At 37.9% G+C, this 24455-nt stretch overlaps 1 protein-coding gene across 1 annotated transcript in view; it reads right to left on the reverse strand.

Annotated features, from left to right (window-relative positions):
* The window catches only part of GBE1 (1,4-alpha-glucan branching enzyme 1), a 169176-nt gene that overhangs the window by 122029 nt on the left and 22692 nt on the right, over positions 1-24455 (reverse strand). Inside the window, exon 2 of the mRNA XM_059826351.1 lies at positions 7730-7899. Coding sequence (XP_059682334.1) covers positions 7730-7899 — 170 coding nt within the window. The remainder of the gene's footprint in view (positions 1-7729; positions 7900-24455) is intronic.

Consider the following 24455-nt stretch of genomic DNA (forward strand, 5'->3'; position numbering starts at 1 on the left):
GGCAAAAAATGGGAAAACAGAAGAAAGATGAATAAAATAACAAATATTGTAAGAAGTTGCAAGAAAACTACTTTAAGGAACCTGTTTGGATTTGTGATAGTCAAGACCTTCTTATGGGAAATACTACCAACTCTTTCAACCTTCTCTCCCCGCCCCCCCACCCCGATATCTGATCATCTTCACTGTTTTTTTGTGAAACTCTTTCCAGTTGAGCTGAATCCCTTGATTACAATGCATGAACTGAACCAAATATACCAGGTGATAACTTGCTAATACCGAGCAAAATAAAAAGTTACAGCAAAAGTCTTAGGCCCAGTCTATGAAACTCACTTGGGGAAATTGCCTGAAGTTCATTACGCACACCAAGAACACTAAATTCTTGCATTATTCCAAAAAATTCTCATGACCTATGTTACAACCACCTCTCTTCCTTTAGAGGGGAAATGGTTGCACCTCTACCCATTTAAGCATCTCTGCTCTCCACAGGCAGATTTAACAATTCTGCCCAAGTTGCTTACACTTTCCCCTCCACCTGCTAGCAATATCAGATGCTCTTGTTAATCCTTCCTCTTCCCAGCCATGGTCCTTCATTACTGGATATCCGTGGTTTGTGACTTAAGAATAAATTCAAAGCAATACCCATCTGTCCCAGATGGTCTTACTTAAAATCTCTGTTTATTACTTACCCCTGGAAAAGAACTCATTTAGGAAAGTTGCAACAGAAAAATATTGCTCTGCATTAAGGCAAGGGGCATAAAAAGTTAAAACATCCTTAAAATTGAAGGCTTCCTTCAAAGAGGAATTGGCTCAGGCTTCTCTCAGTTTTACTGCTTAGTTTTCAGATTTTTCAGCAAAACATAGCCAAAAATGCCTAGGGGGGGGGGAAAGCAAAACCTAGAACAATAGCAGACTATTGAGAAATTGAAAATATAAAGACAAGAAGAAATATCTTAGTTTGATAACAGGGACTTCAAAAACTCTGCCAATAGCTACAAACAGAAAAAGGCTGAGAAGATTACCAGCAGAAGTTCAAATGATCGGCTTGAATAGCTTTTAGGGAAAAAAGACACCATCACAGAAAACCCATTAGCCATACACAAAGACAAGTGCTTCTATACAAAAGTCCAGGCCCCAGATATGTCTTAATCCAACACAGAAGACATCTTGAATAGCCTGGTACTTTTAGTTTCTCTCATCTCTGATTAGATCTTCCAAAACTAGCCAACTATTTAAACATTACATCCTATCTCAGCAGAACGAGGCACAAGGGAACTTCTTGCTCAGAACTGTACCCTTCGCATGCTAAAGAATCATGAACTGAGCTCTAATCTAGAACTAAATTCAAATAGCTATGATAGCTTGGATTCTAACATTTGTCATTAAGAAAATCAATTTAAATGCAATACTTCCAGCTAAACCATAAATTAAGTGACTTCTTGTTCTATCTCCTGGCTTTATTTTCACATTGACAAGTATATAGCCGTACAGCTCCGAGGCTCATGGCTTAACTTGGGAGTTTCATATCAGAAATTAACGCTCCCCTTGCTTCTCACAGGGGAAAGAAGAACTTCTTGCATATTGACCAAATCATTCACTTGTTCCAATGTAAGAGCTGATACATCAGTGCAATGTTATAACTATTTTTTCAGAAGTGAAAAAACTTCATACACCAAGGTTGAATTCTAAAGAGCAATAAACTCATCTCTTAGAGCAGTTATATTTCGTTATTCCACATACTTCTGATCAACTGAAAGAGACTCAAAGAGAATACAGAGTCCGGCAAGCATTCACACAACTTCCTTGATGAAAAGATATCAGACAAATAACAGTCCAGACAAGGGAAGGGGCATCAAAATCCCACTATCCCACAAGGTACCTTTACACCATTTGCTTGGCATATGAAATCAGAACATAAACGGAGAGATTATCTAAGGACACAATACTATTCTACATAGTAGCCAGTTAGGTCTTCCTCTTTCTACATTGCCTGACTTCCAACAGCTCAATAGCAGGGTCATTAACATAATCTGCTTAAAAAGTGATTAAACAGCAAAACCACTGGAATAAAACCAAAACATCTCAGACAGGATGTCTCCCTGGATATTAATAGCAGCTGTATTGGGTTTGCATGGCAGCGCTTTGGTAGCAGGGGGGGCTACAGGGGTGGCTTCTGTGAGAAGCTGCCCAAAGCTTCTCCTATGTCTGATAGGGCCAATGCCAGCCGACTCCAAGACGGATCTGCCACTGGCTAAGGCTGAGCCAGTCACCGATGGTGGTAGCGCCTCTGGGATAACATTTAAGAAGGGGGGAAAAACCGGGAAGCGGCAGCCGGAGAAGAGAGGAGTGAGAATATGCAAGAGAAACAACTCTGCAGACACCAAGGTCAGTGAAGAAGGAGGGGGAGGAGAGGCTCCAGGCGCCGGAGCAGAGATTCCCCTGCAGCCCGTGGTGAAGACCATGGTGAAGCAGGTTGTCCCCCTGCAGCCCATGGAGCTCCATGGCAGAGCAGATATCCACCTGCAGCCCGTGGAGGACCCCACGCTGGAGCAGGTGGATGCCTGAAGGAGGCTGTGATCCTGTGGGAAGCCCACGCTGGAGCAGGTTTGCTGGCAGGACTTGCGATCCCACGGGGGACCCACGTTGGAGCAGTCTGTTCCTGAAGGACTGCACCCCGTGGAATGGACCCATCCTGGAGCAGTTTGTGAAGAACTGCAGCCCATGGGAAGGACCCACGTTGGAGAAGTTCATGGAGAACTATCTCCTGTGGGAGGGACCCCACGCTGGAGCAGGGGAAGAGCGTGAGGAGGAAGGAGCAGCAGAAACAACGTGTGATGAACTGACCGCAACCCCCATTCCCCGTCCCCCTGCGCCGCTCGGGGGGAGAGGTAGAAAATCGGGAGTGAAGTTGAGCCCGGGAAGAAGGGAGGGGTGGGGGGAAGGTGTTGTTTTTTTAAGATTTGGTTTTACTTCTCATTATCCTACTCTGATTTTGATTGGTAATAAATTAAACTAATTTCCCCAAGTCAAGTCTATTTTGCCCATGACGGTAGTTGGTGAGTGATCTCCCTATGTCCTTATCTCGACCTATGAGCCTTTTCCTCATATTTTCTCTCTCCTGTCCAGCTGAGGAAGGAGAGTCAGTGAGCAGCTGTGTGGTGATTAGTCCGGCTGGGCTTAAACCACGACAGCAGCTTATACTTCAGTCTACTGCCTTCAGTTGCCTGCAGCCACAGAAGTATAGCACTATTTGTCTTTATTCAGGAAATCTAGGTATTTTTCTATAAAAAGCTTTGAAGAAAGTAGTATGAAGTTCAGTATCATATAGCAGTATCTAGACTCCATTTAGGTAAAAGTTTGAGTCAAGTCTGGAAAAAAGTCATTCTAACATATGAAAGTTTCCAATCAGCTGTCAGACAACCAAATTATGAGGGCTGGTGGCTTAAGTTCCCCCTTCTCCGCTCTGAAAGAAGCCTGTCAGAGTTCAAATAGTAAATAAACCTCCCCCCATAACCAATCAGCCCACCATCCCTCCACCCCCAGCAGAAGCATTCCCCACTAGTTCAAGAAAGGGAACACAGAAACCAAAACAGACATGCCAGAGCAATCAACATTTTAGATCCAATGTTAACCGGGAGGGAGGGTGGGGAAGGCAGGGAAAAGAAAAAAGGGAACTAAAGAACAGAAACCACAAGTATGACAACATATTATATCAAATACTGACTTCCAAATTAGTATATACATACTTATTCTTTCTAGCTTCTTAAAGCCAGTAACTTTTTTTAATTAAAATATTGTTTACAGATAACCTACTGAGTCTCTGCATGGCCAGATACAATTATGAGTGTTCTAATTCCCAAACAAAATCCATGGGTTACCCTCAAAACTTGGCAGTTCAGTGACTTATTTTGAAATAGTTGATTGCAAAGTAGCAATAAATTGCCAGCAGTCACCAAGTTCCTCAGCAATACAGCATGCAAAAAACCTCTCAGTGATAACGCACTGAATATTTTAAAGGTAGCTATAATGTTGATACTGCCTCTAGTATCAGAAATTCAACTAATTGTCTCTTGATTCACACTTGATCTACTGAAAGGCTAAAAGTACTAACTGACAAATCTTAATGATTTTGGATGTTCATTTAATACTTTTAAGATAGAATAAAGCATCATACCAGAACACCAACAGATATAATCTGTTTCTCTCAATTTATGGAGTTTTAAAGAACAGACAGAAAGAATTCTGATAGTATTAGGATTTTCTTGAATTTGTTTTTCGTTCTCCAATCCCAATACAGATTTGGGTGTTATTACTAGATTCTAGCTTTTCTTCCAGAACACACAGTGATACTAAGAATTATTCTATAAATAGGAGCTATCCAATTTGTTACAAGTGTCTCAGAACGAGGTACAAAAATACCATAATTTGGGCCAAAATACCTTAATATCAAAGTTTTTATTGTCTGCTCTAAGGCATAAAAGTCATTCACAAAAAACTTTACATTTGCAGGACTGATGCTCCATATATATATATATTACAGAAATTAATTATACATGTTTCTCTTAAGCACAGTTCATAATAAAGCTATTATCAATTACCAGCTTAATTATTAATTCTGAAAGAAGTTTAAGTTCTGTAACATACTCTGCACTTGCCATTATAATTTTTACCAGTATTTGATCTGCAAAAAAACTTACCAGATTAAATATCAGGGACTAATATTTTGTGTTATTTCTTGTGTCTTTCCATCAAACATGTAAAAGACTTGCAGACAATACCATATTATTAAATGGTATGAGAAAACACTGCTATCCATCTCCCTACCTAAGAACTAAAACACAAAGCATGAATTGACTGTTTTTATATTATATGCCATCATATTTCAGTTTTTTAAACTGAAGAGGTGCTGTCGTTTAAGTTCCATGTTTGTTTCTTTGTACAAGACTTCAACTTCCCCCAAGTCATTCAATTACAGTTCTCTTTATGAAAAGCTGAGTTTTATAAAGAAATTCTTATTAAAAACAATCCTGATATTCAATTTAAATACAATATAATCATAAATCTAGTTTGAGACTTTAACCTGCTTGAAAACTTAAAGAAAGGTTAAAGGGATTCAGTTTTAATTAAGCATATCTGTAAAAACCTCAGTCTAAATCTTAGGGTTTTGTAACCCAATTTCTCACCAGAATATTAAAGCTCATCTGAATTGAATGACAGTCTTCCATTCCTCTAGGCTTTCTGAGTACATTATCTTCTCCTTTGGGAATGAATACTTTACTATGACTGATGAATATGATATATAGGACAAATGCAGTTTTTCCACATTAAAGTGGGTTGTTTTTTTTTTTTTTAAGTCTTTTGACTTCTTACTGCCGTATTTCATTAACATCTAGATACAACTACTCTTAAGATATTAGTCCTAAATTTCTGCTTCATATTATGTATTACATGAAATGTTTTAAATGAAGCAGAATTTAGAAAACCATTCCAGTTTTTAGCTACTGCATTCTGGCATATGTGTACTTCCTTTCTAACCTGTCAAGCCAATTTACAAGTTATATCCTATTTTTAAAATATTAGTAATTAATTTCATTACTGGTTTTTAAAATAGCCATTTATTTAAATACATATTTAAAACAAATGTATTCTAGTCTTCAACTGTGTTGAGTAATTTAAGTTAAAGACTAGTATATCCATCAAAAACCTTGAGCAATGTGTGGGGTTGCAGGGAGCAGAGAAGGGGTAAGGAGAAGAGTTTGCTGTGTGTTTATACATATGAAGTTGAGTTACTAAAACATCCTCATCTAGCTGTCCTGCAGTCAGTATTGATAGCTAGCATCACTATAATCTAGCAGTATGTGAACTATACTTGTGATTCATTCTTCAGTTTCAAATCAGAGGACTGATTCCCATATTAAAATTCCAGTACTGCACTAACCTATTTTATCTCTGTCTGTACCAATAATAAACCAAGGAGTATTTCAAGGAAAGCTACTCTATCATTCACTAGGTTAACCATTATCAAACAGGACCATGCTTGAAAACAGTGTTGCACTATTTTCCTGTTTGTCTTCTGCAATAAAACCAAAAGATTTTTTAATAATCATCATCTATAGACTCAAATTATCTCAGTGAATAGTGGACACAGACCCTCCCATTGAGTTCTTAAAGAAGAGAAAATACAAATTGCTGACAATTCAAATGGATGCATTTTATGACTCTGATGTTTGGAAACTGAAGCATAATATGAATATTTAAACACTTTTGCTTATTCTATTTATCAGTGTATTGATATTGGGACTATTGAAAAACAATACTAATACAGTACTGTTAGCTACAAAACATTGAAAAAATCTTAATGAATCTGAAAAACACTGCCAGGGTAGTCCATTTATTTCTTTATTACTGCACACATTTTTACAGAAGCTTAACCATAGTACTTTAGAAAGCACCACCAGATACTACAGCTAATGGCATATGTAATGAGTCTTATAATTTTAAAGTTATATAAGCACATACAATTTCAAGTTCGTGACTTCCTTCCTCAAATACAGAGTTTGCCCTTTTCATGATTTCCTCGAACAGGGGTAAGTAGGAAGGAAAACTCAACATTTAACTTTGTTTAAGCAGAAGTAGTTAACTGCCTCAAACTGGCAATTCATATAGTTTTTTTGTAATATAAATACACACACTGAACATTCACCAGGGAAGTATTTCCTTAAAACAAGAGTTGGATAAATAACACCGCATAATTCTGAAATGCAGTTAAATGAACAAAACAATTTCACAGATAAAGTCCCAGTTCAGTAAAAGCCAATAACGAAATTCCTAGTATCTTAATGGACTAATACCTAACCCTGAAGAAGGGATAGAGTGGAGAGGAAAGGGAAAACAGAACGAAAACCCCCAAAACCCCAAACAAGGAGAGAGTGGAATTAGTGTTGCAGGATTTCAGAGCAAAAAAAAAAAAAAAATGCATCTGACTTCCATTTAAGAATTTGCAGAACATGATTTGAGTGTACGTAGCCTTCCAAACAAGGAGCAAATTTATTTTTTTCTCAAGTTTCAATTAAGTGAATAAATGTCTTCCCAGTTCTCACAGTAAGCAATGCAATTCCTCCATGTAATCCTGCCACCTTTTTTGTTCTGCTAACATCCTTCCTTCTCCTCCTCTCAAGACAAAACACCACCTACTCTTTCATAAGTAGGTTAGTTTGACTTTAGGTTACCATTTTCCAGCAGGACTCTTGTCTACACTCTCATGACTAGTGGAAATTTTGAAGGGCCTCAGTCCTTGGACAACACTGCTGCTAGATCAGTCAAAGATAAAGCAAATAATTCCACCGTATTTCTCCTTCTCTGCACACAGTTTTACCGAAGCGTAATTGTAGAGCTTTAGGAAGAACCTGAGGTAGTTTAGACACATTCAGCCTAAAGGTGCAGTGCAAACAGGCTAGTTCCTTTAGACAAGTCACTGCCTTGTGGGTATTAAAAAAAAATAATAAATATACATAATACTGACCATAGAATAGAAACACCTATGTTATTAGGCTATTGCAATGCAGAGTAAAAGATTATTAGTTTAAGTTATGAAATGCCACTATACCAGCAAGCCACGACATACATTTTTACCATCAGAATTTCATCATTGCTACAAAATTGTCTTGAAGTGAAGAAGGTATTGATCTAAAATACAATACAGGAGATAAGGAATATTCCTAAAAATACTTACTGAAGTCACCTGCAAGAAACACTGCTTCTGCTCCTGGTGCCCACTCTTTGCAATATATTCCACCATCCACAAGTTGATTAACTCCGAAGGTTTTGTAACTTCTTGAAAATTTATCAAGGCCTCCTTCGTTTTCCTCAATGTTCTTCAAGCGGTTATAAAACAGAGAATACCTTTCAATAAAAATAGGTAAGATTTTTAGAAAGTTTAGTAAGTGCCTTTCTTATATTAAGGTTAACAAGCATAAGAACATAAAAAACCATTAAGTGAGACACACTGTCACACTATATTCTAAGACTACAATATCAGATTCACTGTTCTCTATAGAAACAGAAAAAAACTAATACAAACCATATAATTTTTCCATGGTTGTTACACAGTGCAGTGTTGCAATCTTCATGTTTGTCTGTATTTTCTCTACTTTATGAGAACAGTTTGCACTTTAAGTCTAAGACTAGAACTCCTGACTGGCAGCGAAGAAATCATAGTATTACTACACAACAGGAGAACTTCACACCCTGAACAGCCTAGCACTTTTTCTTCCATCTTATTAATATCAGACACAGGCCTCCTAGGGAGAATTGTATAGCCCTGCTACATCTCTCACAGACAAATTTTAATGGACAATCTCAGGACACTGAAAAGTTTGCAGTGCAGCATATAGTAAGTATGGAGAAAGTAGCTGGGCACTTGCAGAAAGCAGCTCCTTAGACAGCCTCTCTACAGAGATCATCAGCAAGACTTCACAGTCCCCTAACACTGCAGTGATTTGGAAGACAAAATTACCACTTTGTGGAAGTAATTATTTGGTCCATACCCTACCTATCCTGGTAGGACTTGGAATGGTCTAAACCTCTAACGTTAAGCTTTAATACTAACAGCTTGGGGCTTGTTTTTCTTTTTTTAATATATATTTTGCTATGTTTTCTCCAAGAAGCTCCCATCAATTCAAGAAACACACATCAGGTGCACAATATAAATAAGAGGGTCAACTTTGACTCCTAAAATATGAGCTATTATGTGAAGAAGCACAGCCAAAAGTTTCAGTTGAGAATTTTATTAATGCTACATTTTTTGTTTGTTTTAATTAAGACATCCCCAATGTAAATTAGAAATGTGTTTGTGTTCTCCATAAATGGAAAGGCATCCTCTGAAATGTATAGAAACTAGTAAGAATCCCAGCAAGAACAACTTGTCTGCCTCATTACACTTACTGTAATTTGAAAAAGGAAATAGAAACAGTAAAGTAGTAAAACAGCACTATGGGAAGATACCTTGTTTGCAATGCCAGGACTTAAGACACCGTTCTGATTTGGTTTAAAGTTTTGTTTTAGAATTGGCCCTTGATTAGTCTATAGTAGAGGATTAAAGCTTATTTACTGGTTAAGGTAAAATAACATTACTTATATTAATTTAGAGTACTATGACTACTTTCAAGGTTAATCTCCCAGCAAGTTTTTATTATGAAGACTGATGCTCACCTTTAAAGATGGCGAGATTTGAAAAATGCCTCAGGACACACTATAGCAAATGCATTTATAACTTTTTGCCCATCCACCTGCATCATTCCTTTAAAATTTGCTCATGGGTATAATCCTCAGAAGTGCATTACCAACTACTACTGCTCAGATAATCAATTTCATTTATAGTGCTTGAGGGAGAATATTTTGTCAGATTTCCAAGTATAAGAGTATTACATATATACACAAACCCAGTTGACTGACTTAAGTTTTAACCAACTGCAATCACAGAAAGACTTATATAAGTAAAGTTTAAATACAGAAACACAGAACAAGTCACAAACAGCCTCAAAAGTTCAACATATGACATTTGGTAAAGGCAAAATTACTCCATTACTGAAGAGTTCTCTGTGAAAAAAAGTATTGATTTGTATAGCTTTTTTAAAGTTTTAAGCCCTCCTTTAAAATATACTAGTTATATCATATGAGAACACAGTGCTATCCACAAATTTCAGTTTCTCAGCTATAGCTAAGCTGTTTCAAAATTGCTGCATGTCACATGTATTATTTTTAACTAGTTCCACTGCAGCTGAAGCAGGAACCCTTTTGTATATGCTATAGGTAACAGTTGTAATGCCAGAGAAGATCTAACTGAAGCAATGAATTTGACACATTTATAATACAAAAGGTGTTTTGGAATAGGTTATCTACTTAAAATTAATCTTTTCCCCCATACTTGGTACAAAAACATTTTCACAGCTCTAACACCACCTTTGGCTGGATGTGGTACTTCCCACATTCAGGAAGTAGAACTGGTAAGTTTCATCTTTAAACAAGTCAGTCATACAAATCTTTGAAAGCGGGAGAGGAAGGAGATGATACATTTATTAACAGAGAAGAACAGCAGGTCACAGAGAAGGACTGAAGTCTCTGTGCAGAAGAGAAAAAGGCTATAAGCTTCATATAACCTAGAGCCACACACATGCTGACTGCCTACTGCTCTTTCTCGATGATTCTTCTTTGCTAGGGAGGACTCAAACCCATTCATCTCATTCTGAAGAAATAAGCAGCAAACAAATTCAGGATTTGAGAGTGCATTTATGGGGTGGGAGGGATGAAAATGGACTTTCAGAAAGCAATTACACAATTTAGGTCTTTGTGAAAAATCACTATAAGCTCTGGATTCTTGTTACAGAAGCACTACAAGTGCACCCACCATTTCCATTTTTGTCTTTCAGTAAATTCAAAATTTAGGCAAATAAAGAGACCACAACACTGAATATGTGAAATGATCATGAGTATTACTGTAAAAAACCCTACTCTTTTTGTTCACTTTGCAACAGCAGTGAGCAAGATTACATGCTTAATAAAAACCATTTCTTTAGGAGAACAGGGGTCAAGAAAGGAAACAGGTTAGAAAAGTTATTGATCAGAGATGTAGAACATTACAATAATAGCTTTTTTTTACATAGGACAGATTTTGAACAAGTAATACAGCATCATGTACATAGAGTACAGTACAAATGCTCCCTCAATTTGTACACAAGCACGCTGCTTGTGATACAGCAAGTTAATTCAGGTATTACTGCTGCATCGTCATTGCAGAAATCATGATTATTGAAACTAGTGCTCTCCGTAATTGTTTTTAAACTATAATCTAGAAAGCATTCAGTTTTAATTTTTAACCACCTCCTGAAACCAAATATAGAATTGTAGTTTGCTCAAAGATTATGAAAAACCCTACTAACTTCTGAAATGGATCAATTACTTGTGCTGTGACTATTCTAAAAATTCATCTCAGGAGATGAAACACATCTGGACATAGAACAAGGTTACCTGTCATAGAAGGTCTTGTAAAACAGCAGAAGCATAGTTCTGTATCCTGCTGCTGCTTTAAAGGAAAGGATTCAGTTAAGTGCATGCTCATGATTCAGGTTTAGGAAATTTAAGGTTTTGCTTTCACAGAAATTTTGGCTTTCATTTCTACATTACTGAAGCTTGTTAAACATTTTTATCTTCCAAACTGAAACCAGAGGATTACACACAGAAAGTGACAGGAAAAAGTTTTTTGTTCAACCAATTCCAAAGATTTATACTGTTTACTAATAGTGTACAAGTGTGAAGAGGAGAGGTAGACATTAGATTGACAAGACTGCATTTCATGATCCCCTCTTAATACTGAAAGTTACATCATGTTCAGTTATGCATATATACTCACATGACATATATATAGTCAGACAGACTCTGGACACACAGGACACATTTCAAATGCGAGACAATCTCATAAAATTTTGGACATGTGAAGAGAGTCAACAACAGTGTCTAGAGCTACAAGTCAGGACAAAAGGCCAACTTCTGCCTTCATACTTTTCAGGTCTTCACAGCTTAATGAGTGACTGCAACGTCTTTTAAGATTTTTCTACTTCCCTGCATTGAAGTTGACACTGAAGAGGATTAAAAGTTAAAAACTGTACCCTGGTATGCCTTAGAAAGTACAACCATTACCTTTGGGACAAAAAACTAAATAGAGCAACAACTGGATCCACAGAACTTCAGATAGAGAGGGTCTGGAGTAACTGGAGAAAGCTGTACATCAAGTCCTTTACTATGGCCAGGTACAACGCCACACACACACGACAAGTGCAGACAGCAGAAGGGGGCTGGTTTTGGCGTATTCTTTGCTTGTGGAGTTCTTATAGAAAAGCAAGCTTTTCAATTCAAGTCCCATATCCATCCATCTCACCTCTGTTAACAGAACAACGGGGTTTAAAACTAAAATACCAAAATAGGTATTTTCTTCAGACTTACTGGGAACAGACTTCACAGTCTTGGCATTTCCCCAAGCACACATACACCCAGCTTGAAACAAGACATTTGCTAACAGAACAGTACTTTTACACCAGCATTTTCCCCCCTCCTCTACCACTATTTCACTGTGAAATATTGGTTCTTGTAAACATTTGAAACAGGGTCACAACAGTCTTTTCCTATTGTTACATCCATAATTTGTAACACAGCATTGCTTTAAATCCCATGCTTTATATGCAACTTTGTTTAAACCCTTACAATAGAAGTGTAGGAATTGGCTGACTTTCCATAGTACTGGGATTAAAACATCAAACATGAATTATTATAATGGCTATCCAGAAAGCAAGTATCTTGCCAATAAAGTAAGCTTCATAGTGAAGCACTAAAGACAGTATTAAGTCAGTAACCACTTCAAGGGTTTACATTTCAGGTGAGCACCTATTCCTCATACTTTATCACTGAAACACCCTCAAATACTTTGTCTTACAGATACCCAGAGACCTAAAACTTACACAGTAAAATTATACAGTTAGAGAAAAAGATAGCCTGAAATCTTTCAGTTCAATGCAAAGCTACACAGTTCTTATCCAAAGAAATAATGTTCTATTTATTTGGTAACCATGATACACAAAACCCTCCTGATGCTGCAGTTCCTATCACCACTGACTTCATTCAGCTATTGATCCCATTAAAAGTCTCAGGCATATGTTAAAATTAGTAGCTTCAACATGGAGCATAAGAATTAAAAAGGTAAGCCTCTCCTTCCTCCTCAAAGTTAACTGCCTTAGTGAAATAAGACTTTTGGCTGACTATTGAAGAAGTCTGATGGTAAGTCAGAATACTGAATTAGGGCTCCATATAAAGCCTTCAGGTCTTTATATTCTTCTAAGCAACCAGAGGTACCAACTCCCTCCTGGCTACCTTGTAAAATGACAAAAAGGTATTCTAGTATTTTAAACTTTTAAATTTAACCAGATAAGTTTCAGTTTCTTCGCCACCACAGTAATCTAAATAGAAACTAGTATAACCAAAAAGGCCTTAGCAGCATACAAGATACCCTCATTTTATAAAGTTGTAGCTGTTGCAGTTTATAGAACAGTCAATCAGCTGATTTTAAAGACCTATGGTGTCACTGAAATTAATCATTTTAGTCCCCCTTCTGCTTATGATGCTTTTTTTTAGTAGCTATTCATCTTTTAGATTCTTTTTGTCCACACCAGCTTTTGTGTCATAATTTATTTCTACAATATCGGCCGAATATGCTAATTTACTCAAAACATGAAAGCAAATAGGAGAGACTTTGATAACTGTATCTGGCATCCATACAGAAAGTCCAATTCTGCAGATACCAAAGGGAAAAGGATATTAAAGCAAATGCCCAGTAAGGTTCTCTCTGTAGCCAAACCCTCCCATTTTCCAATAAATACAAACATGTACAATAATGTCAGTGTTAAAAATAAAGCTACAGTCCAAAAGAAAACTCTCAGCTATTTAAGTCTGTTACATTTCTTTAAAAGTAGGTGTTGGAAAGACTAACATATCAAAAGCAAAAAGAGAAAAAGGGTTTGGTTTTCCCCCTTCTTCCTCATTTAAACAACAAACCTTAAGAAAAACTGTTTTAGATTGAGATACCAATTATCTTATTTGTCAGCTTAATCCTGATGCCTGTTAAGAGGAATGCTGCCCCGTATTTTCAACTTTCCACTCTTCCCTGCCACAGAAGCAGCTGTATCAGCATTACAGTAAAACAGGGAATAGGAAAGCAAAGAGACCATCAAACCCTGTCCTGTACCATCACTAACATATCATGAAAAACGCTATTCATAAAGTTATGAGATTTCTGAAGTCCATTTTCAAAACTGGCTGGGGCTCCCCCACACTTACTACTATGACTGGAAAACTGCTACAGCACTTTGCTGAAATTCTAGGATCTTCCTAACATCTCCACACAGCAGCTCTGTTTAAGGGCTAATATACCATCATTCTCTGCTCCAAAATACATTAACCTGAAATTCTCCTGCAGTTTTCCAGGGCTCCACTAACTTATTTGGGCATTTTTAGTTTGGGGTTTTTGATTTTTAAAGCATTTGTACATCTTGTAAACAAAAATGCAAACCATTGTGTCTCTGGACCTCATAGCTGTAGGGTCTCTCTGTACTGTGCTGTACTCTCACTGAATTTTCCTGGAAAGCCGGAGTAGAATTAATTTCTTTCAGGGTAGTCAAAGGAAGAACATGGAAGTATGAAAACTGGACAACCCTGAAACAATCATCACTAATAATGCCCATTTCTATTCCTGCTGTGACCCCTACCACTTCATAGAATAAAAAAGGAAATGAAAAGATGAAAATAGAAGTTGAAAATGTAGATGCAACATCTGTGAATATTTCAAAATAAAGAGCATGGGGCCATTCACAAATTACTTTTTCTAATATTGCTGCTATCACTTTGAAGATGCAGTTACAAACACTTTCACTGACACCAAAGCCAGCGCAGAGTCCCTGATTCTCATTTTCTCCTTTAATCTGTAGTTAGTTATTCCCTTAAACTGTCCTCATTCAGCGGCTTATAAGGGGATGAATTGAAGGAAGATAAGAGTAGGATGGATCAAGTTTTTCCTAAAACAAATTTCTGCAGCCCAACAGATCAAATGCATCAGTGTTGAACTAGAATTATGCAGCAGAACCAAATTCCCATTTGCAGTTGCTTCTTCAAATTCATTCATCACTAGTGAAAGTGTATCAAACACAGAAGCCTTGGATTTTGTTTCATTCTTTTCTCCACCTCCCTTTGCTCAATTCCCATTTGACTCTTCAAAGTTTTACACAAAGTAATCACACTTAAGGAAAACAGTAAGTAAAGGCCCAGTAAATCTCAGGTAGGTATGACTACTTCAGAACAGCAGATTTACTGTATTTTAACTTACATCAACTTTATAGTTTTAGATGATTGACTTGCACTTTCTGCGTAGAAAAGTCCTGTCCCATTCAGGTAATCTTTTTTAATATATATTAAATAGATTAAGCAACACCTAAACACATGTAACCTTTGAAGTGTTAGAATTCTGAGAGATAAGCTCTAGAAGCACAGGATAGCAATGGCTAATGTTTACAGAGATCCAGAAAGAGATGATAATTTAATTTTACTTTTCTGCAGGTTAAAAGTCAAGGCAGTACATGTTTCCAAGATCATGATCTTAAGTCTGCGCGTGGCTAAATCTGAATTTCCCACTGGTTCTAGTTGCTCTATTAAAATTATTCACTACACAAGTACTTTGCCTCTCTCCCAAGTCAGAGGCAATTTAACATACATTTTCAGCTGAAAACTGAGGATTCTGCAAGTTGTCCAGTGATGTTAAGTCTATTCCAAGTGTAATAAAATTAACTATTATCCAAATAATTTGGGGATCCATTTATTCCAATGAGGAACTTACATGGCTAACCATTTCTGTTACAATTTGTACCAAAGAAGTGCTTTATTCCTTATTACTAAAAAGGCCACCTAGCAAAGAACTTGTAAGAGTGAGCAAGAAAGGCAAAAATTTCAAAAGCAACTTTTCCAATTTTTCTCTGCTCCACAGATAATGAATGTCAACATGCAATTTTTCATTTTGTCCTTTCAACAGACAGGACAGCTCTGCTCTGTGCTTTTCTGGTCTCCTCAGGAGATTTCTTTAGAATTTACCCAAATGAAGAAAGGGAGAGCAAGAGATTCAGCAGTGTATTGCTGAATCCCATGAACATAGTGGCTTTTCAATAGCTACATCCAAAAAGCTCCTTCAAGTAAATGCATTAATTTGAGTGTCCTTACGACTTCTCTCCAGCTAGTGTACATCTGTAATATTGGAAGCTACACTGGAAGTAAAGCAGAAGCAGTTAAAAAAAGAAATGCAATAGCACCCACAACACCTTACTTCAGCAGTCACTTACAATTTCTGGGCACTTTCCATGGTGAGCAAACAGATGTAAACTCCCAACTCTCTTCAGATGTTCTGTGATTTCAGTATGGAGAGGTAACCCAGCTTGTGTCTCAAACTAAGTGCAGTATCTTAAAAAAAATCAAGAAATATTTGCTTGGGGATAATTAATGAGTAATCACTTGCTCTGTTGAAAGTTATTCGTACAGGACAAGTGACTGATTCAGCATCATCTTTTTTCAAAATAAAGTGCAGTGATGTGCAAGTCAAGCCCTAACAACAATATACAGTCTAATACACAGGAGCACAACAAAACATGAAAACTAGCAGAAAACAAAGGGAAACCACAGAGCTTTTCTTAACATCCTACCAGCAGCTGCTATTTCTAACAGAGATGTAAAAACCTATAAGCTATGAAGTCTAATAAAGATAAATACATTTCAGTAGTATTTTAGCAAGAAAGTTATTTGCTGACTTAAGTTCTGGCACTGTGCTTTCTGCACAATACCGGGGACTAGAAGCAAGCCTCTTCCCTACTTTAAACATTAGGATAACTTAGTGGCTTCACTAACATTTGACAGCTGTAATGTTTTTGCCATCAGCTTCATAACAAACATACACAGTGCTCAATTCAGAACCAAATGCAGCAGTGATTACAAGATGTTATCAAATACAAACTAATGCAATCATTTAATAAATAATTGCTCCAGTGACTTATCTAAACCAATCCCACTTCAAAGAACACCCTTCCTCACAATATTAGAGGCTCTTACCCATAACCACATGTTTGTTCACCTATCACCCCCTTCAGTTTATTAGAAACACATGTATGCACCTCACAGGGTAAGTGTAACAAATTACTAGTATTTAGAAGGAGCAAAAGGCAATTTCCTTCCATCAGAAGCCTAGCAAACTACTTAGAGACATCAATTCAAACAAGAGAGAAGGAAGAGAATGTATACAGAAGTATTAACACTTGCTACAAGAAAGCCATTTTATCTTTTACCCTCTATTGAGATAAAAGGTATATAGTTACTTTTTTTTTTTTAACTAAAAGTCGCCCCCAAAAAAACACAGCCACCCTTAAAAAATTTATGATACTAAGCTGTGTTACAGCTTCCTGGAACAGCACAGCTACGTATATTCTGTATCTGCCAAAGCAGATGTGACAGCTTCCCTGTTACAAGGGAATAGTCTAAAGACAGCAATTACAAAATAATGGGAGTTTATATGTTTCTATGTATACAAGGCAACAAATTTATCAGTAGCATACATACTTCATTTAGTTTGTTTTACACATCTGAACATTTATCAGATAAATGCTTTAGGTATGAGATGTTTTCATTTAATAGTCATTGTCTCACTACCCCTCTGCTAAGTAGTCTTAATTATGCATGAATTGTACACTAAAACCCCTCTTTTAGCTACAGTAATTTGCTTCTCTGTTGTGATGATATCCAAAGCAAGTTGATGGAGTTTCGTAAATTAACATAACTACAGAGAAACTCCATCATATTTGAGCAGAAAGCTGCAGAAGTGTAGAGAGACAGATTTCTTTCTCAAAATCAGTAGACTAAGACGGTGTTAGCTCATGTTTCATATTACACAAGAGAAAATAAACTGAAAGGTCAGTTGAACAGTTACAGCATTGCCCTTTTCCAAGGTAATCAGCAGAGCATGTAGCAAAGACATGAACACAAGCGTGACTGGAAAGACAGTAGCTGATAAAAAAAAAAAAAGAGGCTTTTGCTGCAAAAAGCACGTGGGACAAAACACCGCTCTCTCAACGTCCGTTGAGGAGTGTGGCATACTGCAGGCCTTACTTCAGTGACTCCGATTTATTACTTTAATTTGAAATTGTGTTCTTGTTAAACATTCAGGTTTTCATATTGCCAAAACACACTAGCATATGTAATACTGAACATTAATCACGTTCCCAGGTAAGCTACAGGAACAATATCATTATTAATTTGTTTGTAATAGGGACACAATACAGTCAAAAAATCATCCGGTTTACTAATGCATTTTTACTTAAAGTACACAAATTCTTCTTGTTATTCAGTACTAATTAACTGGAAACTGTAGGGTATATTTCCCTCCCCATATTAAGAGCAGTTTATTTTTCCTCTTAGAAGAATGTGTTTATTAGTGGAACCTTCCAAAATGGTTTCTACTCATCTTATTAACATATGGTTAAAAACACCTTAATCTAGAAACAACTCACTCAAAGGTTTTATTTACCAGAATTATTTTTAATGAAGCTGTAAATAACAGCATAACAATTCCCATTTGATTTCACTGCCAACTATTTCTAACAGACTATCTTTGGATTAATAGATATCAAGGTCTAGTTGGGGAAAGAGCCAGTTATTCCCATAACGCTATTACAAAGTTGGAATCAAAACACAAACTAAAAGCAGTAGCTACACAAAAGGCTTCAAAGAACACCACAGAATTTCTTAAAGAATTTATAACATGCCTCTTGGTGGGCAAGTGTTATTACCACTTGAAGGTCTTCAGTAACCTGGATGTGTCAGTCAGTACCATTTCTAAAGCAATTATTTGTGTGGTGAGAACCAGCCCACACACCTCCTATGGTTGTAAAAGCTCTGCACATAGTGACAAGATAGTCTGGACTTCAGTAACTATTTAATTTAATTTTAGTTGTTTAAATAAAGCTATTTTAATGTTGTGGGGTTTTTTTATTAGCTTCCCACAGCAGTAAACATAGAGTAGCCATCTGTTTCTTTTAAAGTTTGGATTTCAAGTCTGATGCATCAGTTTGGCTTCCACAGTCTTCGTAATGCTGCAAGTAACATTAACTGGAATAAATAAAGCTCAACACAATGCTAAGAAAGACTTATCTTTCTAAGTAAATACCCAAGAAGTTAAGAATCAAAAGTTTTAATTGTCTGACTGAAAAGATTTTTCCTGTTTTGTAGAAGTCACTTCTGATTATCTCAAATAAAACACCAGATATTCCTCACTACCTCAGCCACCCAACCCACTTTAGCAGGCATATTATGTACTAAGAATTGTTATTTGAATTTCCTAACAGAAAACTGCACAGCTGCTCTAGCTACAACTTCATTGTTAATCTCTGTAAGTCTTACTTTACCTCCTTTTACAATATGTTCCAGAAATTAAAAACGAAGTCTTGATTTAATGGATCAGCTCAACGGCTTGTATATTCAAGCAGTTTACTATTTGAGAGTTATGTTACAAAGTTAAATAAAAATAGTCTCATTCCCTGACAACCAACCAAACAAAAACCCCCGTTACTACAGGACTGTTTCCTTGCCAAACTTTGAACAGATTTAAATGGATAGCTATCTCAAGAGGCTGTCAAGAAGATGACTAGAGGAGAGGTACCCACAGCAACACCCAGCTTCTTTACTAGGGCACCAAACCTTGCTTCCTGTAAGTTTTCCTCTCATCTAGTATGAACATAAACCTACAGTATCCCACTTAATTAAATAACTCTTTAAATGCTGTTAGTTTAGCCTCAATTTTAGGATGTCCATGTATTCATACACCACTTAATAAAGGTGTTTTGTTTTCCCTTTCTCATGAACACAATTACACTCCCAACATAGGTTTCTTCATGGACCTTAAGTACTTGTCACCCACTTTTAGATTACCTCTCTATATTTTATTGTGACAAAGGAAACTCCACAGTTCTCCAGGAAAGAAAAGCATGTACGAGTTTTTACATATAAAGAATAGATAGAAAAGCAAGTATTAAACATGGGATGGAAGCAAGGTATACTTTTGCTTTTGTTGCTGACCACTGTGCCAGTTTTAATCAATCTTCATTGGTTTGATCAAGGAGTGTTTTCTATTTAAGCTCAGTGGCTGTATGGGGCTATTCATGTAGACCACACATTCAACTCACCAAGCATGCCTGGTCTGCTAGCTAGGTTCCCTGTAATGCCAATGAAGAGAAGGAGCCCTTTTAGAAGACAGTTTTAAGGAAGAAAACATTACGTCCAGTGACTGGAAAATAAGATCTGGAAGGATTTGGGGGCGGGGAGAGGAACACCACTGAACTATTTTACCTTCTACATTATCACACCAGCTTCAGGTGCCTTAGCAGAAGCACCCCGTTGGCTTCACAGCACAAGCTTGTATAAATTTAATACTTAATTGCTTTCACTGCAGACAGGACCAACAAGGAAAGCCAAGCACTCAAACATTTATACAGTCCACAACACAAAGTGTTTATAATTTAGTATCAACATACTGGAAGTATAATTAGAACTTACGTACTTAAGAAATGCCTGTGACTAGTCCCAGGCTATCAAGTCTTTTCCCACAGAAGACGAGCAAGCAGAAAGCATGTATTGTCGTAGATTGCTGCTGTGAATAGTTGTATACAATGGCTTACTTCATTCGTGGCCAAGCATTTTCAAGGTGCAGTTTAAATGCTGCTCTTTTACCAGAGTACGAAGATAAGAAATACTAGTCGTTAACTAATTTGCACCATCATCAAAAAAGATAAGTATAAACATCAAATTCTCAAATTTATTATACTGAATATTCAAACCTCTTTAGAAAACAAAAGAGTTCAGATTTTACACAGTCCGGCTATTCCTCTGAAACATATTCCTCTGCATGCCAAAAATCTGTTAAGCACTTAACTGCAGAAAGAGCACTATTCAGAAGTTGTTGGATTCATCCCAACCACATACCCAATTTCACATGATTTAAGCTCATAAGTACATATGACATAGCTTCCAATACACCTGCCTTCTAATGGGATTGTGGCTGTATTTCACATTAGCAGGGACAGCCTGATAATCATAGAAATCACCATTACTTTGCAGCCTCCAAGCACGTTATTCACTTGTCTATAATGCGACTTGTCTGTCACATTAGAAAGCTTATAATTCAAGTTTTGAATTGGTATGACTAAAGAAAATTGTAAACAAAAGAGGGGAGAATAGTAACTAAGTGACCTACCATAAATGACTGAAGACTTAACAAGACAGCAAAGTTGACACCAGAATTTTAAATATCTGAAGTGATGAGGTAACTTGGGACACACAGAAAGCCACTTGCAACAACTCAGGGATGGGGAGGAGGAAGCAAAACCCACAAACTTAGCAAGTCTGGTATTGCCAGGGCTAGTCATCCTGATATCCTGCACACTCAAGTGCAACTGTAGTCATACTCTTAGCACCTCTGGGAAAGCTTCAGAGATAATGGAATATTAACAATTGTCTAATACTAGGAGTTAAGAAATACAAGATGAACAAGCTATCTACTGGGTGGAGAAAACCACTCTGTTTTTACAATTTCAGATTCATCTTGTCTGCTTAAGACTCTATATGCACCTTCTAAAACAACTACTAAAGTTAGAGAAGTCTTTCATATCAAATTTTGACAATAAGCTTTATTTACAAAGAACCTTTTATATAGAAAATTAATATTACTAAGCATTCGCTTACTTCAGATGGATAAACTTAAACAGCAAAAGGGCTGAGCAATATAGTAATGGACTATATGTTGGATAGGATTTACCTTTTTAGTAATTTTCCACGCCTACAACAACATTCCTATGACTATTTAGTATGATTTGCCTCTTTATATTGGAATTTACACTAGCTGACCTGCTTGAAAAGTTGAATTTTAAAGTACCTGCCTATCTTTAAAAGAACAAAATAGAAAAAGCAGTGCACTAGACCCTTGACTGAAAAAAACCCATATATGGTTATGTACAAATCTGGGTGTTTACATTAGCTGTATACACATACAACATACTTTCATTCTCCCCTCTCCCACCTGAAATGCATAATAAAAGTTCATCTATGGGGCCTGATGGCATCCACCCAAGGGTACTGAGGGAGCTGGCAGAGGAGCTTGCCAAGCCACTCTCCACTATTTATCAACAGTCCTGGTTAACAGGGGAGGTCCCAGACGACTGGAGGCTTGCCAACGTGACACCCATCTACAAGAAGGGCGGGAAGGAGGATCCAGGGAACTACAGGCCTGTCACCCTGACCTCGGTGCCGGGGAAGATTATGGAGAGGTTCCTCTTGAAGGCGCTCACAGGGCATGTGCAGGACAACCATGGGATCAGGCCCAGCCAGCACGGGTTCATGAAAGGCAGGTTCTGCTTGACCAACCTGATCTCCTTCTATGACCAGGTGACCCGCCTAGTGGATGAGGGGAAGGCTGTGGATGTTGTCTACCTGGACTTTAGTAAAGCCTTTGACACTGTCTCCCACAGATTTCTCCTGGAGAAGCTGGCGAATTGTGGCTTAGGCATGTGCACTCTTCACTGGGTTAAAAACTGGCTGGACGGCCGAGCCCAGAGAGTTGTGGTGAATGGAGCGAAATCCAGTTGGCGGCTGGTCACAAGCAGTGTTCCCCAGGGCTCAGTTTTGGGACTGGTCTTGTTTAATATCTTTGTCGATGATCTGGATGAGGGGATCGAGTGCTCCCTCAGAAAGTTTGCAGATGACACCAAGTTGGGCAGGAATGTGGATCTCCTTGAGGGGCGGAAGGCTCTGCAGCGGGATCTGGCCTTGCTGGATCAATGGGCCGAGGCCAATTGTATGAGGTTCAACAAGGCCAAGGGCCGGGTCCTGCACTTTGGTCACAACAACCCCATGCAACGCTACAGGCTTGGGGAAGAGTGGCTGGAAAGCTGCCCTGCAGAAAAGGACCTGGGGGTGTTGATCGACACCCGGCTGAATATGAGCCAGCAGTGTGCCCAGGTGGCCAAGAAGGCCAACGGCATCCTGGCCTGTATCAGAAATAGTGTGGCCAGCAGGAGTAGGGAGGTGATCGTGCCCCTGTACTCGGCACTGGTGAGGCTGCACCTCGAATGCTGTGTTCAGTTTTGGGCCCCTCACTACAAGAAGGACATTGAGGTGCTGGAGCATGTCCAGAGAAGGGCAGTGAAGCTGGTGAGGGGTCTGGAGCACAAGTCTTATGAGGAGCGGCTGAGGGAACTGGGGTTGTTTAGCCTGGAGAAGATGAGGCTGAGGGGAGACCTTATCTCTCTCTACAATTACCTGAAAGGAGGTTGCAGAGAGGTGGATGTTGGTCTCTTCTCCCAAGTGACTAGTGACAGGAGAAGAAGAAACGGCCTCAAGCTGTGCAAGGTTCAGGCTGGATATTAGGAAAAATTTCTTTACTGAGAGAGAGGTGAGACACTGGAATAAGCTGCCCAGGGAGGTGGTGGTGTCACCATCACTGGAGGTGTTCAAGGAATGTGTGGATGAGGCATTGTGGGACATGGTTTAATGGGCATAGTGGTGTTAGTTGATGGCTGGACTTGGTGATCTTACAGGTCTTTTCCAACCTTAATGATTCTGTAATATCTTTTATTGGAACTAAGCCTAGAAAAAGGCTACTAGCTCCAATTCTCAGCCTGGAGAGCTGCCAAAGTAAAGCCTACGAACAGAAGCCAAGCAGGACAACAGGTTAGTCCCAAAGCTTCAGTCAGCACAGCCTCCTTATTTGAGGTCAACTCGATACGCACGAGCACAAGGGAATAACAAAGGAGAAAAACCATAAGCCCACAAATTTAGTTATTCAGAGTTTGTCAGGAAATTAAACTTCTTCATTTATGAGCTATGCATCAAGAATAAGGCTGGCAAAGACTTGAGGCATCATGGAAGAAAAAAAATTGTTAGGTATGCAAAGAATTAAGGTGCATATTTTTTCATCACAGTATATTCATTACATCAGAGTAGCTTGAGTATTTATTGTTCCATCAATATATCTATAATCTGTAAATTGTATACAAACCCCCCAAAATTCCATATTAAAACCTTTTCTTCTCCTGGAAAGCCTGAACTCGTGTTCAGCTCCTACAAGGCTACGCATACATTAGCATCTATAGGAGGGAAAGAATAGGAGATTACACCTAACACACGCAGTTTGCGCACTGCCAGTTAGAAGCCTTTTTCAGTTGTAATCTGCATTGGTACAAGACGAAATATTTTAGTGTAAAACATATGCAAAAATTGACAGAGGGGGTGCCAACTAGACAGAATTAAAAAATTTTCCTCAGGACCAGGGCCCCAGAAAGGGCACAGAAAATCTATCCCTGTAGGTTTGAGACCTAAGAGAACAAAATCCTGAACAACCCAGTCCCAATTCAACACTGACCTGGTTCTGAGCAAGGGGCTGGGACACAGACAGCATTCAGGGGTCCCCTCCAACCAGAATTGTGCAGTGAATACTTAGCACTTCATACCTACTGAAGCTAGCCAGTTCTGCTTAAGAAAAATAAAGAACATGGCAAGATATATAAAAACAACAATGCAGATAATGACAGAAATACTACAAGCACTGCAAATGTCAAAGCATTCTAACATATCTTAGATAACTGGCAGTCACATACACATACAAAGAAAATTAATGCAAGCTTAGGGGAGGTGTATCTATGCACACAGATAAAGGAATTCCACAGTGCTAAAACAGACAAAAATATGGACAAAACAGCCCAGCTACTACCTTGAAACAAGTTTTGCTATTGTTGTGTTAGGCAATTTTTCCTCAATTTTATTAGCAATTTAATTTTATTATT

The sequence above is a fragment of the Gavia stellata genome, chromosome 1 (genome assembly GCF_030936135.1).
Source record: "Gavia stellata isolate bGavSte3 chromosome 1, bGavSte3.hap2, whole genome shotgun sequence".
Taxonomy (NCBI): domain Eukaryota; kingdom Metazoa; phylum Chordata; class Aves; order Gaviiformes; family Gaviidae; genus Gavia; species Gavia stellata.